This window comes from Pagrus major, chromosome 4 (assembly GCF_040436345.1).
Source record: "Pagrus major chromosome 4, Pma_NU_1.0".
Lineage (NCBI taxonomy): Eukaryota > Metazoa > Chordata > Actinopteri > Spariformes > Sparidae > Pagrus > Pagrus major.
Window position 1 is genome coordinate 6,909,032 of NC_133218.1, and position 15,583 is coordinate 6,924,614.

Here is a 15,583-nt window from a genome sequence, read left to right on the forward strand (position 1 = left end):
AGAATAATTATTAAATGAAAGAAATTGAATACAACACTGGAAAAGCTGAGATGTTTGGGCCGTCTCTGAAGGCCTAGAAGGCCCTAAGGATTCCCCTCTGATATTTACATAATCACTAGTAATATCACACCATTTGACAACATAAACAAGATATTGTATCCCTATCCAGCTTAAATGCAGGTTGTCCACTGGGTCTGAGGCATTATCTGTAACATTTTATTAGTTTAAGACCACATACAGTATATATTGAAAGGATACTGCATTACTGGTTAGACCTTCATGCTGCAGCAGCAAAACAAATAACAAACATGTCCTATAAACATACAGGCTATCAATGTATTCTTCTATTTACGTATTGTACTTAGGACAATAAAGCATATTCAATACAAATCTTAAATGCCCAAGAGTCAACCCTTCCACCAAATTACACAATAGGAGCTTTTTTAAAAAAAATTATTTGGGTATACCAAATGTTATTTATTATCAATGAAGCTTTGACACCATTATTCACCATGGCAACAGGCAACTAAAAATTTAAACTCCATTTAAATTCAGTGGACTCGGATATATTTCTGCATGTATACAGAGTGTGCACATTAATCTGAAAGAAAAGAGCCTGAGTTGCAGTGAGAAAAATGAATCAACAAGTTAATGGATGATGAAGAGGTGACTTCTGATAGTGTATCAGGCTATAGCCTACATTATATTTTAAATATATTTGTTCAGCTTTAATCTGACAGGGACACAATATAGGACCCAGTGCTGGAGATAAAAAAACAAAAATGTTAAAGATAAAAAATACCATTGCTTCACTCCAGCTCCAGCCCGCTGTCAACACACTACATAAACAGTGTTTAAACACCCAACAATACCGTTACCTCCGCAGCTGCTGCGGTCAAGTTAATAAATATGGGTGAAAACAAATCCAATTTTTAATCCCAAAAGTTTAAAGTAATCTCTGAGCCTTCCTTTCGTCAGTCAATGGCTAAGAGTCAGAGGAGAATCTGATTTGACTCTGGGTGTTTATCCCTCCAGAAGTTCTGGCTCTGCACCTGACTTTATCCTCTAGAGCTAGTGAAGGGGTGGATGGCTCGTTTCCAAAATATCAATACAACTGATACTCTCTATTCCTTTTAAAGATCAATTCTAGCTTCAATTGGATCGATATAAAGGGATCAGTTTCAATTTCTGTCTTTCAAGTCACGCATTGCGCCACTTGTAGCTTGCCCCGGTCCGCCCCCTGACCACTAGGTTAATCCAACATGAAGTGATGGCTGAACTAAAGAGAAGCTAGTTTGGAGCTATTTCACAGCTGTAAATAATAATCACATTTCTCAAAATGTGGAATTGTTCCTTTAATAGGTTTATTTATTGCTCCTCTTTATTAAACAGAATGTTTATCCCTTTTTTGCAATTTGATGATTCATTAAAAATAAAATAAACATTAAAGAGTTCTAGAGTTCGACAAACCTTTATTTAGGAATGAGAAATGGCAGCTGCTTCACAGTACAAAAAAACAAAAAACTTTCAAGCAGCCTTCCATCTTAATGTCTCTTGTTTGTGCTCAACTCCCAAGTGAAAGTGTGAGAATATGTGCCCTCCTCATCTCTGATTAAGAGTCAGTTCCAATGTGATCATCTGCCTTTCCCAATGTATGAATCGATTTAAACCTTTTAATTTAAAGACTTTCTAAAACCCTTTAGTGTAATAGTCAATACTGCATTTGATTTATAAGCAGCAGATTGTACTTTCTTAAACTGTCAAAATATTGGATGTCTTACATATTTAACATCTCTCTCAGATTATATTTAGATGAACACATTGCAGCAGTTTATGTGTTTTATTAATCATACTTGGACTAGAGTTGTTTAATTGTTCTTTTCAGGCAGAAGTGTTTTTGTGCAACAGTACAGGATTGGTATTGTAATAGTTTCTGAAGATGCCTCAGAGTAGAGAATAGCTGCAGAGCTAAAACTCGAGGTCGGGATACTGCAGGTAGGTGCAGGGGAGGCTCACAGTGCGGGTCCTGGGTCTTTGTACCAACTCCCTGCAGGCAAACTGTCAATGGACAGACACGGGAACAGGAAGAGATGTAGACGATAAAGTTCGTCGTTTGAAGTGGTTCAGCTCAGAGGCTCAGACATAAAGGCACACGCTGCATCTTTCTCACTCACACCACAGCATATGAGAGGCAGCCACACAGTACTTGCAGTGGTTAGAGAGTCTGTGGTCCAGTTTCTGTTTTATAATCCTCGTGTCTCTCTGTTTTACTGTCTGTGGCAGTGTTGAGGGTGAAATCCTTACTCAGTTCATCCCCGCTGTGAGGTTAGATGTTATTTACATGATGGCACTTTGACCACCAGCGTCCTTTATCACTAAAGCAACAAAGAGTCAAGTTTGGTGTTTGTTTTGCTCGGCTTGAGTGACTGTTACTGTGGGTGGGATGTCAGAGGTCAGGTATTGAGCTTGAGATCTCCTTGTCCAGAGCCCCACTCTACAAATTCTGCTTCCCCGCTGGAATGAGGAGGATTGTCCAGAGAGAGGCCTCGCCGCTCCCCAAACACCTTCTCCTGCAGTTCAATTATGTCATTGCGGATGTCGGCCATCATTAGCAGGAGGAAGTCAAAGGAGCCGGGTGGTCCCTGGGGACAGAGGAGAAAATGAGGAATTGAAGATGCATGTAATTTTTCACTGGGTCTCCTTATGGGAGCTGGGAGGCCCCCTTTTCACAACAGAAAAAAGGTTTATGACACTGATACAAAGTAATACAAAACACATATAGTGCACCACCATCTTGTCTTAATATGGCTAGCTTGTGAAACCTGCAGTCGCTTTTGCTCTCTCTATCCAATCAAGAGATGTTTGCTGAGTGTTGTGTGGGAAGGGGCTTGGCGAACGGTGAGGGGGTTGCCCGAAGGGAACACACCACCAAACAACGACCATTACTGATGAAAATTTGTCATGACTCGGGCAGAAATGTCAATGCATGAGGTAATGTTTTAAACCTTTCTTTAACCTTGTTTGCCAACGTTCTTCTTCGCTCTCTGACACCCTCTCAGAAGTTGTAGCGACAGGAGACCAATTGAAATGCACCGTTAGCATGAGTAAACATGTGGATTTGTTGGTATAATGTAGGTACAGGTCTAGTCATTTTTAGACATTTTGATGCAGAACTGCTGAATAGTATATTCAGCAGTTTATATTTATATTGCAAAATGTAGATGGAGGAAGCAGCTTAATGACTTAGTCTAATCATAGTTATAAAATAAAATATAAAATAAGCTAAGAAGCATGTGAAAAATCGTGACTGTAGCATTTTCAGAGCATGTTTGTGAGTAGATTCAGAAAGCTGAAAATTATGAATTTACTACAGTATGTGTTTAAGGTGTAAATTAACTTACAGGTGGACCTCTGGGACCAGGAGCTCCTCTGTCACCCTGCAGGTGAGAAACAGCACATATTCACCAAATTCCAACAGACACAGCTTTCTAAGAGTTTTACAAACTGATTTTGATGCATGATGGTACTATTTGGTGAGGAACAACTTGTTAAAGTGTCCTGAAAGCCATTCTACTGAATGTCAAGGATTAAAACTATGATGATTATGAAACCAGAATAATGGTACAGTTAGCTTTTCAGAACTACATGTGGTTTATTTTGCCACTGTTTGACTTTAGTGGACTCCATTCACTCAGTGACCGGTGTCTGAAAGCAATGTAGACACTAGATGGCAACAGTGTAGCTCCACACATACCCACACAGACAAACATAAAGACAAAAATTCAAAGCACTTATAAGTAAAATACGGATATGTGATAACGACCTTTAGTCCATCTGTTCCTGGTGCCCCAGGCGGTCCCTGTATGAATGATAAGACACAGATATGAGCAGGTTTGTCAAGCTAATTATATGAAGAGAAAGGCATTTGTGATGCACATCAATGGACACAGTTTTCGTTTTGGTAAACACATTGATAAATACTCTTACAACTGCAGAGAAGCAGGTTTATTTTCAATCAAAGCAACATTGTGATCTGATGGTGGTGGATGATGGCTGACTGTGCGTCACAGTGGACGGATACTTGGTTGCTCACGTCAGACCAGAGTCACCAAACCCATATTCAGATGACATGCTGTCACACTGGATTATTAGACACACTGAAGATGTGACCTCCAGGTTATGAAAAGCCACTTAGATCCCCTGATGTCAAGGCTCCAGTGGGAACTAAACAGAAAAACGTCTTTGTACAAAACACATGTGATAACCCCATGGGCGCAGGGTGCATTTAGAATGTGGGTGGGACAATTTTAAACGGAGCTGTGTGGGTTATCCCCGAGGAAACTTTGAATAGAGTAGATGTCATTGCTGTTTTCTATTTCATTCTAGTAAATTAATTTCATTTCATTTTAGTAATTTATCCCCACCCTCATATAATGGCTGCAACGCCCATGGATAACCCCTACATTATGACATTTTTTCTTACCACTGCCCCCCTGCGGCCTCTCTTGATGTGCTTCAGGTCAGGCTCTGGACCCATGGGTCCCATGTCTCCCCGTGGACCCCTAGGGCCAGGCGGGCCCCTATCCCCTGGGTCCCCTCTCTTTCCCGGTTCTCCTGGGTGTCCTGGTGAGGACAGATTGATGCAGCGATAAAGAGAATTACACTCAACAAAAATATATACACAAGACTTTTCTTTCTTTTTCACAAGTCAAAACAAAAGACATAAGATTGATGCACATGAAAGGATTATTTCTTTCAGATTTTGAGCACAAATTTGTTAAATCCTTCCTTTTTGTTATTTAAAATACTGTATAACTCAGCAACCTGTGCAGATATCAGCAGGCAGATTTCATTTCTCTAACCTTACAGTTAGTATATCTACTTTACCTGGGACCCCAGGAGCTCCAGGAGAACCAGGTAAACCAGGAAGACAAGGACTATCAGGACTTTTTCCTGCCCTTCCCAGAGATGGCTTGTCACTGCTGTTGGCCAGGTCAGGTACCTGCAAACACAAAGAGGAAACAGTAGGATCGAGTGAGTAGTTCCCCACATTTTAACTTATGTCAACCTCAGTTCCTTTCGATGAGTTAAACCAAATCTAAATGTCTTTTTTCTATTCTCTGCTGTCTGCTTCATGCTTAACCTGTTGACACAGAAGGTTTAGTAATCAATCAATGAAGGTTAAAATAATTGAGTAATGTATTTGTTTGAGTGTTAAGGTGACTCTCTAAAGTAGACATGTTACCTGGTTGGGTGACTGTGTGTTGCCCAGCTTTAGTTTTAGCTGCAGCAGGCTGTTTTTCATGTTGATAAAGTCCTGACAGGTGAACGAGCAGGTGCCAGCACTCATCAATGTGTCTGACTTCCCCGATGAACTCACTGCAACACAAAACATACATTTACACTTTTTACTAGAACATATTTTCAGTATGTGTGACCGCACTGGGAATCAAACCCCTAACACTGACATAACTAATGTCACACAGCAATACAGAGTCAAATCAATCATTTCCAGAGTGTTTAATAGTAAACATCAGCAGTCTGGCTAATTGTTAAAATGGACAAATAAACATGTAGACACAATATTTCTAGTCACTGGATGACTAGGACTGACCGTCATTTCTTTTATCTAGTAACACTGATATCGATTGCTTTATACTGAGGCCTAAAAGAATCTAACACCCTGATGAGCACATGAACTGATGGACACTGATTCAGATTTTCCTGCTGGATTTTCATCCACAAGATGTAAAGCTCAACTGAAAACACAAAAACTCACAGTTGTGTACAGGGATACAGGAGCGTTGGTCCGGCGCCAGGATGTAGCCGCTGTGACAACGACACAGGAAGCTGCCCGCTGTGTTCACACACTCGTGGTCACACATGCTGCTGTCAGGGTGCTCACACTCGTCAATGTCTGCATGAGTGTGTGTGAGTGTATGAGTGAAGGGGAAAATGGAGAAAACAATGTACATGATTAGACACAAAATAAGGAGCAAAGTCTGGAGTTTTTTCTTTGTCCTCACCTCTCAGCATGGAGATTAGATGATTATTATTTTGTTTTGTCCTTTGAAACTCGAGAGCTATGTGCAGTATAATAGCCCTGTTGTGACTTCATTATAATATATATAATATGTCTACATGAGATTTTACATTATGTGCCACTGGAGAGGGACACTGTTGCTACACAAAACAGATGAGGGCGCTGTTTTTCCAGTTAAGAAAAGTCCTGAAAAACCACCTCCAACATGTTAAAAGAAGCCAAAAGGGGAGTTATTTGTTTTTAGGAACATCATTTACTGTAATATGAATGACTGTGTTGTGATGAAATGTCAGTAACCGACGTGATAGTCCAAAGTATTTTTAACGCAGAGATGAGAAGGGAATGCGCTGACCCAGACAGTATGGAGATTTGTGGTTGCGGTGTCTCTCTCGGTCGAAGCGATAGCCGGGATAACATGTGCAGACAACACGTCCAAAGTTATCAGTGCACTGCTGCTCGCAGGGCGACGCTGCACACACATCCACGCCTACAGAGAGAGAGGAGGCAGAGAACACGCAGACCGAACATGTTAAAGTTATTTAGGATCACTGTCTGAAAACAAACATTACTGTAATCACCCAGGAGTGCTATTAATCTCTATTACCACCTCCTTACACTCATAAAGTTCCACTTACACAACTGGGAGCTGACCAATACAGCTTCTACTATCAGCCCATGGATAGCTCGGGGCCGTTTCTCACGAAGACATATTGACATGTTACAGTAGGAAAATCACAGCTGTGAATAATAAAATGAATGAGGGCTGAATTCCATTTTGCTGCTTCAGTCTCAGGGTCCTGGCTCATTGTCACACTGTAACGCCTCACTCAGACACTTGAGAAATAATTAAATACTCAGTAGTCTATGCAACAGTGTGTCGTAAATTGAGATTTTGACGCTTATCAACTACTCTAAGTTTTACATCTATAAAAAACAAGCCATTGCATTGTGGGATTGTTAGCAGAAAGTAGCATACAATTCAAATTACAGACTCAGTGTCCCGATAAAAGACATAACATTCCATATAATAAATATATACCTAATACTGCAGCAACAAACATTTTGCCTGCACTATTCTACCTCTGCACCCATGGGCGCTGCTTTTGTCATTCGATCTTGGGAGTTTTTTATGGGCACTAAACAGTGTCTATGTTTTACACTCAAACTCTCAAATAAAATGACTGTGGGTAAATGGTGTATCTGATATCACTGTGTTGGTGAGGTTCCTAGAACGAAGTAGTTTATGTTGGTCCAGAACTATCATTGAAACTGACCAATCATGCTGTTATGGTGTCACAGTTTTACAACTTGTGCTGATGTTGTTCCACAAACAACATCTTAACTGAGGAAATAGCGACAAAAACCACATCTGGGGTGAGCTGTTCTGGTTAAATGGGTAATGTATATGACTCTTAGTCAGCAGACCAGGGTTCAAAAAGTTGTGTAACACATGCTATTTACTTGTATTATTATAGTTTTTATAATAATATTATCTTTAAAGTAACTTTTCTTGTCATTTGTCATTGTCACAGTTTGGTTAGGTTTTGGACACAATAATACTTGGTTAGGTGGAGGAAAAGATGGTTTGGGTTTCACCGCGGTAAACACAAGTTTGAAAGGATAACTACTGCCATGTGCGTGACCTTAATTATGATGATCCAGTAACAACACCAACACAGCAATATCGGATGGTGTGTGGGTAAATATAGTGCACCACACGTTAATTTATAGACAAAATGTCTGTTGTAGAAAAAGCCTTCGATCCAACCCACAAGAACCATGTCTCAGGACAGGGATAGTTATTTTATGCGATCCCAAGGAAATATATTTGTGTGTGTGTGTTTTCAGGCACAGACACATCAGTTGACTGTTTCTTGGACATCCATGCTGTTATATACATGGAGGAACAGTGTTCTCTAGTGGCTGAAGTGACTCACTGTAATCCTATGGGGGCATCCTACAGTCTATATTCTAAGTATTAATGCCGCAGACACTAAACATGCTTTTCAACGCTGTTCACCAGTGTTCCTGACAATGATTATATACAATAAGTCCATTTTTCACAATTGTCAGATGTTTTATATAAATGACCACAACTAAATTTGTCTGTGGCAAAACTGTGGAAACTTTCTTTTCTGGCTGTTGTGTTGTTAGGATCATTGCATTGCAATTATCTGAAATGACTCCTAAAACATAATTACTCCAAACTGACAAAAGTCAACCATAAAATGTGTGTTTTGTGGATCTCTTTGGAGGTCCAAATCAGCAAATCTGGTCTCCAGGCCGTGTTTTGTGCAGCCTGTTTTTAATCTGTAAACTGCTGTGACGGATGAAATTTGGATCATGTGAATCAGATGTGAGAGTTCGTGAGCCAAACTTAGAGGATGGTGTGTTTGGTTTACCTACTTTCAGGTATGCACTGGCCCATCACAAACCTGAATCCGTCACAGCATTTCCTCCTGAAAAAAAACAAAACAAAGTTGTTAGAGTTTGATGTGTCTGTGCAGTAAACGTGAAACTACAGCCAGCAACTACAGTAGTTATCTTAGCTTAGCATAAGGAAAGAGAATAAACACTTTTATCAGTGTAGAGGTTAAGATTGATGCACTTCCGAGAAAAGCACCATTCTGGATTAAAGACGTGTCTTTGTCCATATCATGTAGCTGTGGATTTAAGTTTGGACATCACTGACATCCAACGTCTCACAGTTGGCTGACAACAGACCATTCAGAAGCATGTATGCAGCTGAAAGTATCAACATACAGACCAGACACAGCGACGCAGCAACAGGAAGGGACAGGAGTCACACTGATGGATAAATTAGCCTACATCTCAACATGGTAACTGCGTGAACAAGGCCAACAACTTTATTATTATTATAAACTAGGCCTATTAGTCCATAGTCGTCTTCATCTTGTAAATTGACGCTCATCCCACACTCTTGAAAAACAATCTGAATCTGTGCTTTAAAAACAGTTCAGTTTTTCATAATGAAGGTCTTTTTTGTTTCACTGGCACCAAGGAGGAATAATAAACAACTCAAACACAATAAATGACAACAAAAAAAACATTATTGCATCATGGTTGTATGCCCCTGCAAACCAGTGAAGTTGCTGAGCTGTTGCATTGAATAGTGGCCAGAACATTTTATTATTAAATATTTAATATACTGATGTCATATAAAGTTGTTGAGTTGTTGAGTAATGGCCAAAAATGTGTTTTGTGAGGTCACAGTGACCTTGACCATCAAACTTCGACCACTCAAATCTAATTTAATTAGTTCATCCTTGAGTCCAAGTGGACATTTCTTCCAAATGTGTGGAAAGTTCTTCAAGGCGTTCTTAAAATACAATGTTCATGAGAATGAGTCGCCATGAGGTCACAGTGATCTTGACTGTTGACATTTGGCGGCCAAAATCTGTTCAGTTCATCCTTGAATCCAAGTGCACAGTAACTTCAAATTTGAATAAATTCCCACAAGGCGGTCCTGAGATATCGCGTTCACAAAAGTGGGACAGACATAGGTACGTATGGATGTGCGGGCTGTCACTGGCGCAGAGGCATAAATACATTAGTATCATCACCAGCTATTGTATTTTAAATTCCTAGTTTATACATTGTAATTGCAAACACTTATAAGCTTCCTGCAAACATTTCAGCAGATTGTCACAGCTGTGTTTCCTATTCTGATTTGACTTATTTCTGTATTTTTGCTCCCTGGCCAGCACTTAAACCCTGAACAAATAAACAACTAAGAACTCGTGATGTAAGCTCGTAACAGCTCGTTGGATGCAGTATTTTTGAAATACAGTATTGTGCAACGAATATTGGGCAGCAATTCCTCCGAAAACTGATTTACGGTGTTTGGCAATCACATTCGTCCAGCAATCCCACAACAATCCACCACATGTTACAGACATTACAGTTGGAAAAAAGAACAGAGAGGAAATGGCTCAGAAACTGGAGCAGCACAGCCACGCAACAAATATCACGCACACACACGCTTGAAGAAAAAGGAGATAAAATGCACAACTCCTGTCCTAAAAACGGCATGCTATTACCGGAGGAGATACAGCATGCTGCCTCGTTCACTTCCCCCTCAAGACAACAAGTTGCTTTTATTCTCCTCCAGCCTCCATGCAGTGTAACCCTAAATCACTCTGAGATCCCCCCCCCTCCTTTTCGTGAATGAAAAATAACCTATAAAATGGCGAGGCCGGACTAAACTGATGAGATCCAGATGAGAGCAGCTTTAATCTGCAGCCTGTAGCTGGGAGTGTTGAGAGGGATGGTTATGGCCGGGCAAAGGAACTGAGGTGGAGAAAGGAGAGTGAATGCTGATGAAGACTGTCACTCAGTCAGTCTGCCAGTCGATCCATCAATCAATCAGTCGGCGATCTGAGTCGGGTTAATAGGTTGCAGGTGCAAGTCTGTCCTGGGGGGAATTACCTTTTCGGTTAATGCCACCAAAAAGGGTTATTTGACTTAAAGAGTCAAGTCGATCTGGTTCTGATGTGACAGTCACAATTTATATCAAAGGTCCAATTTGTAAGAAAGTTGATTTTGTGTCTCCTTTCCAACTTGACAAATACTGACGCTTTGGGATGGAGGCTGAACCGACATGCAATCCCAAAGCATCAGTATTTGACGAGTTGGTAGACTAAGACACTCAAAAAATCAACTTTCCAACAAATAGGACCTTTAAATCAGACTGTTAGCCTCATTATTCAAGATGATGACCTGGCTTTTATAACAATTAAGAACCACACAACAACTGTACATTTGTATTGACCATCTAAACTAACCAACCTAAACTCTGATGATACTAATATGATAATAACAAAATTCTTACTTTTAAGTAGTACAGACTTTAGAAAGTTGCACTGCAAAGCTGATCACAACCAAGTAATTGTTCAGACAACTAAGGATGGACCGATCTGATATGACGGATGGTATCAATGCCAGCACTGACCTTATCAGTTATCAGACAAGACAGATCCACATTAAAACGTTTCTTTCATTATGAGTATTTCCACAGCCTTCTTGGCCTCATGTTACCCTGCATGAAAATGATTCTGGTCTCATTGCACTGTGGATGGATTAAGTGTTTTTTACGCAACAGAATTTGATTTATTGCAGATGAGTAATTGCAGTAAAACAGATTGTTTGCAATTTGTTGATAAATTCAGTATTTCTCAGAAATGGGATCAGGAAATATTTAGGCCATAAAATTCACTCTTTTCTTACAGTTTAGCAATACTGTGAGTGCATGTTTTTGACTCCTAGTACATGTTTCATGTTCATAATGTTCACTTCACCTGCACAGTCACTATTCTTGATGATTCAACAACCAACCCGATCACCAGAATAAATGTTAACCAAGTACATTTCTGCAAAACCACAAATAAGTTCAAACTGAACGTTTCTTTACGTTTGTTTAGGTTGAATTTGCTATTTCTCTCTCATCACAACGCTGTGCTTATGCCCTGGTTAGGTTTAGGCACAAAAACCTCGTAGTAAGGCTTAGGAAACCATCATGGGTTGGCTTAAATTGCCTGTTTTTGGTCGCATGAGCACAGATGGAAATGGTCCAACTTCTTGTGAAAAATAGCCTGTTTTGGTAATGTCCCCAGGTGTTCTTATAAATATCCAGTGGTGTGACTTGAATTGCAGTCAGCTGTTTGGCAGCCTTGTTGGCTTGTAGTGACACCACCACCATCCCCTCCTCCTCCTGATGTGAAAGGAGGCTAAAAATGTCGACCTTGGACATGTCTGTGGTTTGCAGTAAAGTTTACTGCCAACATTATATCCTGGCGAGTGGGCTGCAACAACACAGGTTTTTTTAGTTTTATTAATTTCTATTACTAATGTGTTTGTGAAGGTAAAGAAGAAAACACTTGTATACTGAGTCCAACCATTACTGACAAATTGGACTAAGCTTACAGGAAGAGATGCATTTAATAATCTGTACAGTCGAGTTAACATGACTATGAATCTTCAGCCATGCTAGCAGCTCTGTGAAGCTGTACATCAGCATGCCTGTACGGCGCCTTGTGGAGGCCTATCTGATGTGTGTGAGTGTATGTGAACTTTGCTCTGTGACACATTCATTGCAGAACTTCAGATAAAGTCCTGTTATCTCAGAGTCTTAAGCTCCCTCTCATCTCCTTTATTTCCTTCTGGATTTACGGCATTATAGACTTGGCTCTTATCTCAACTGTGGACCCTGCATGGTCTCTGCACACACATTCAAAGCTATAATCTTCTCACTCACACACATCCTTACATACTCAGTGAACCCCTAATGTTAGTGATAAAGCATCACATAGTCAAAACAAACCAACCGAACACAAGAAACGTACAGAGTACACCGGACAGATAAAGACATGGAAGCCAGAGACAAATCAGAGACGAGACGAAGAGTCTACAGCCATGCTAGCAGCTCTGTGAGGCCGTACTTGAGCATAGCAGTGCTTTAGCTAAATGCTAATGTCAGACCTGACATGCTCACAATGACGATGTTGACCCTGTGATGTTTAGCAGGTATAATGGCTACCATGTTCAACATATGCCAACATTTGTCAACAAAAGTCAAACTGCGTCATAGAAAAAGTAAGTGAGATTCATCTGGGAACCATGAATGTCTGTACAAAACTGCATCAAAATCATTCAGTAGTTTTTGAGCGTTGCCTTCCCTTGAGCCTCATACTGGCCCAACTTGCATCTAAATAACTGAACAGAACGAAGACAGAGCCAAAAAAAACCAACTTATATCAAAGCTCCACAGAGCAGCCAAACTCAATCTCAGTGCAACACACTGCACATCCACATACAGCGCAGCCCGTCTGTCAGTCAGAAATGCAGCAGCCCCGGCAGCTCTCCCCTGGGTGTTTGTGATGGACAGGAGAGGGAGGCCCGGGGCATCTAGACAAGCAAACGAGGGCGGAGGGGGAGGTGACCCGTGTGTTTTTGTTTTGGAAAGTAAAAGTATGTTGGTCAAACTGGCAACAGGCCCGGTCGACATGACATAGCCTCTAAAACATGGACCATTACACTCTGTGCTACTGACCTATGTGTGGGAAGAGGTTTGTCTTTTATTGGCACATATAACAGAAGTTTTTGTAACAATATTTTGGCATAGAAATTGACAAAAATTGAATATGGGCACAGAATATTGGCAGTACACTTCAATAAAAGTATCAGTAACAGAATGGCTGTATGTGTGTGTGTGTGTGTGTGTCTGTGTGAGGGCTGGGATACCATCCAGTAATTGGGTACAGCCTTTTTAATGTCAGTCAGGGTACATTAGTGAAAGCGATCCATGACGCTAGCAAGACTCCTCTCCTCCTCTCTCCTTTGTCGTGTCCTCTCTGTGCACTTTACTTCACTCGCCCTACATCCAGCTTCTGATGTGAAACATGTCGATTTATATTCAGGCATTTCTATCGGCCCCTTGTTCCACAGTGCTCTCCACCGGTTCACTAGTTGTTGACATAATCTCTGTCTGTCTCTTTCTCTCTTGTCTTCAGACTGACATGTTGTTGGCCTCGTGCTGCCCTCTGATCATGAAACCTGATGAGGTGTCTGCCTTTTCCATCTTTATTTCATTCACAGGAATAGTTTTCTGTCCTCTCTGGACCTGCTGAGGACAGGAGGATTTATCAGAGCCTCTAACGGCCACTTTTAAACTTCAGCGCCAAACTATCTGTCTACAGTCTTTTTTTCTTTTCTTCTTACAATTGCTTACAGGCATTTCTCAACACTGCGTTCTGTTTTGCAAAACTCTTCATATACATTTTAATTACTAATCAGCTCAGGACCCAACCAAACCACACTTCACCTTCACCCATCTCAGGGTCAATTCCTATACAATAAAAGTGCTTTCAGACAGTGAGCAGTTGCTGGCGCTTCCTTTACTTTCAATGTAAACAAAGCGTGTTGCTAAAGTTGGCAGCAGCAGCAGTGAGGAGAGCCAGGGCTGCTGCCTCTCTCGTCAGCGTGCACATCTCTTCAGAGTTAATGATGGTTAAACTTCAACACAGCCTGCTGTGACCATGGCAACCACAGAAACCAAAGCAAGGTAAAATGATACAGCAGATGCTGGTATTTGAGTTCCCTCAGGGTTATACATCTTTACCATCAGAAAACAGACAGATCAATGGAGAGAAACAGTATTACGTTCATAACATCACATTTTGTGTCCTCAGTTCTGTCCTTATGTACATGTATCTGCTCATTTCCTCACCTGAAACAAGTCTTTCATAATAACAAAACACTTTTGTATCACAATGTAGCTAATTTCAGTTTAATTCTTAAGTAATTTTGTGTACATGTACGCTATGTTTAACGTGCAAAATGAATTGTTAATATGCAGAGTTTTGGTGGCGGGTGAGTCCAAGTGAAATTTCAAAGAGCACCTTAACATTTTGTGTCAAAGCAATGAAACATGAATCCATACGGGCTGCAACTGCACTGAATGTCTGGGGAGGTGAAGACTGTTAGCTAATAAACATGGATGTAAACAAGTTAGATTCAAACTTTTATGAGAAATCTGCTTTGCAAATGTTTCATGAAGCTCGAGGATACAAGCACACGTTTTTAACACTGAATGTAAAAATAACTTATTTTGTTTCCATGAAAACTCCAAAGGACACCTTTAAGATTTAGTTAACATCAATTTGTTTTTTGCATAAATATATATTGTATGTAATCACTTATCTGAATTTTTACTTTATTATGACTTCAAGTTCAAATGTGCAATATTTGACATTCAGGGTACAACACTGATTTGCCTGAAATAGGGCCAGTTTACAAGACAGTTGTGTTAAAAGTTATACCCAGTGTGTACATGTGAACTGATCTGTAAGTATCCTTAATGAGTACACAAATATCTAAATATGCACTAGATTTGTACACATGTCAAAATATAGGTATATCTAAGGTGGAACTGAAGAATTTTCTGTTTTGTCATCTCTTGAAGACTTCGTCATAATTATTATTATTAGTAGATCTTTTACATTCAGTTTTTATTTAGTCTTTTACACATACACATATCTTATGCACATTTAGAGATTCATGAACCCAAGAATACATGTAGAGACTGACCTGTATTTTCACAACTCTCAGTTTCATAGTTTTACGACTATTTTTTTTTCCTCAATGATGTATCTTGTAATACAAAACAGCTTGACGTTGTGACTTAAACAAGACATCAAATCCACTAAACTAAACAACCACAACACCACATTTCCAGTGGATTTGGACTGAAATGGATGGTGAATTGCTTAATTCTTAAAAATCATTTTGAATTGAAAACCTTGTTCTAAGTTACTGAGAGATCGAGGATATTGTTACTGAGAATGTGTTGTTGGCACTCTTATTATTGAGTGTTATTTCTTTTGAATTGTCCTTGCCGTCAGTTTATGTCAGGTGATGTCAGGTTATGGCTCAGTAGTCTGTAGCAGGTTGCATGTACTGTCTTGTATAGGTTAACCTGCAGTATTGACTCTTCCACTTTTTTATAATACATACATATTGAAT

At 40.1% G+C, this 15,583-nt stretch overlaps 1 protein-coding gene across 1 annotated transcript in view; it reads right to left on the reverse strand.

Moving 5' to 3' along the window:
- Window positions 1-200: 200 nt before the first annotated feature.
- Window positions 201-15,583, reverse strand: part of LOC140995102 (collagen and calcium-binding EGF domain-containing protein 1-like) — a 40,131-nt gene continuing 24,748 nt past the window's right edge. Inside the window, exons 3-11 of the mRNA XM_073465020.1 lie at window positions 8,450-8,502; window positions 6,396-6,530; window positions 5,780-5,917; window positions 5,246-5,379; window positions 4,888-5,002; window positions 4,484-4,623; window positions 3,824-3,859; window positions 3,402-3,437; window positions 201-2,642 (exon numbers count right to left, since the gene is read on the reverse strand). Of these exons, the coding sequence (XP_073321121.1) occupies window positions 2,454-2,642; window positions 3,402-3,437; window positions 3,824-3,859; window positions 4,484-4,623; window positions 4,888-5,002; window positions 5,246-5,379; window positions 5,780-5,917; window positions 6,396-6,530; window positions 8,450-8,502 (976 nt within the window). The 3' untranslated portion in view covers window positions 201-2,453. The remainder of the gene's footprint in view (window positions 2,643-3,401; window positions 3,438-3,823; window positions 3,860-4,483; window positions 4,624-4,887; window positions 5,003-5,245; window positions 5,380-5,779; window positions 5,918-6,395; window positions 6,531-8,449; window positions 8,503-15,583) is intronic.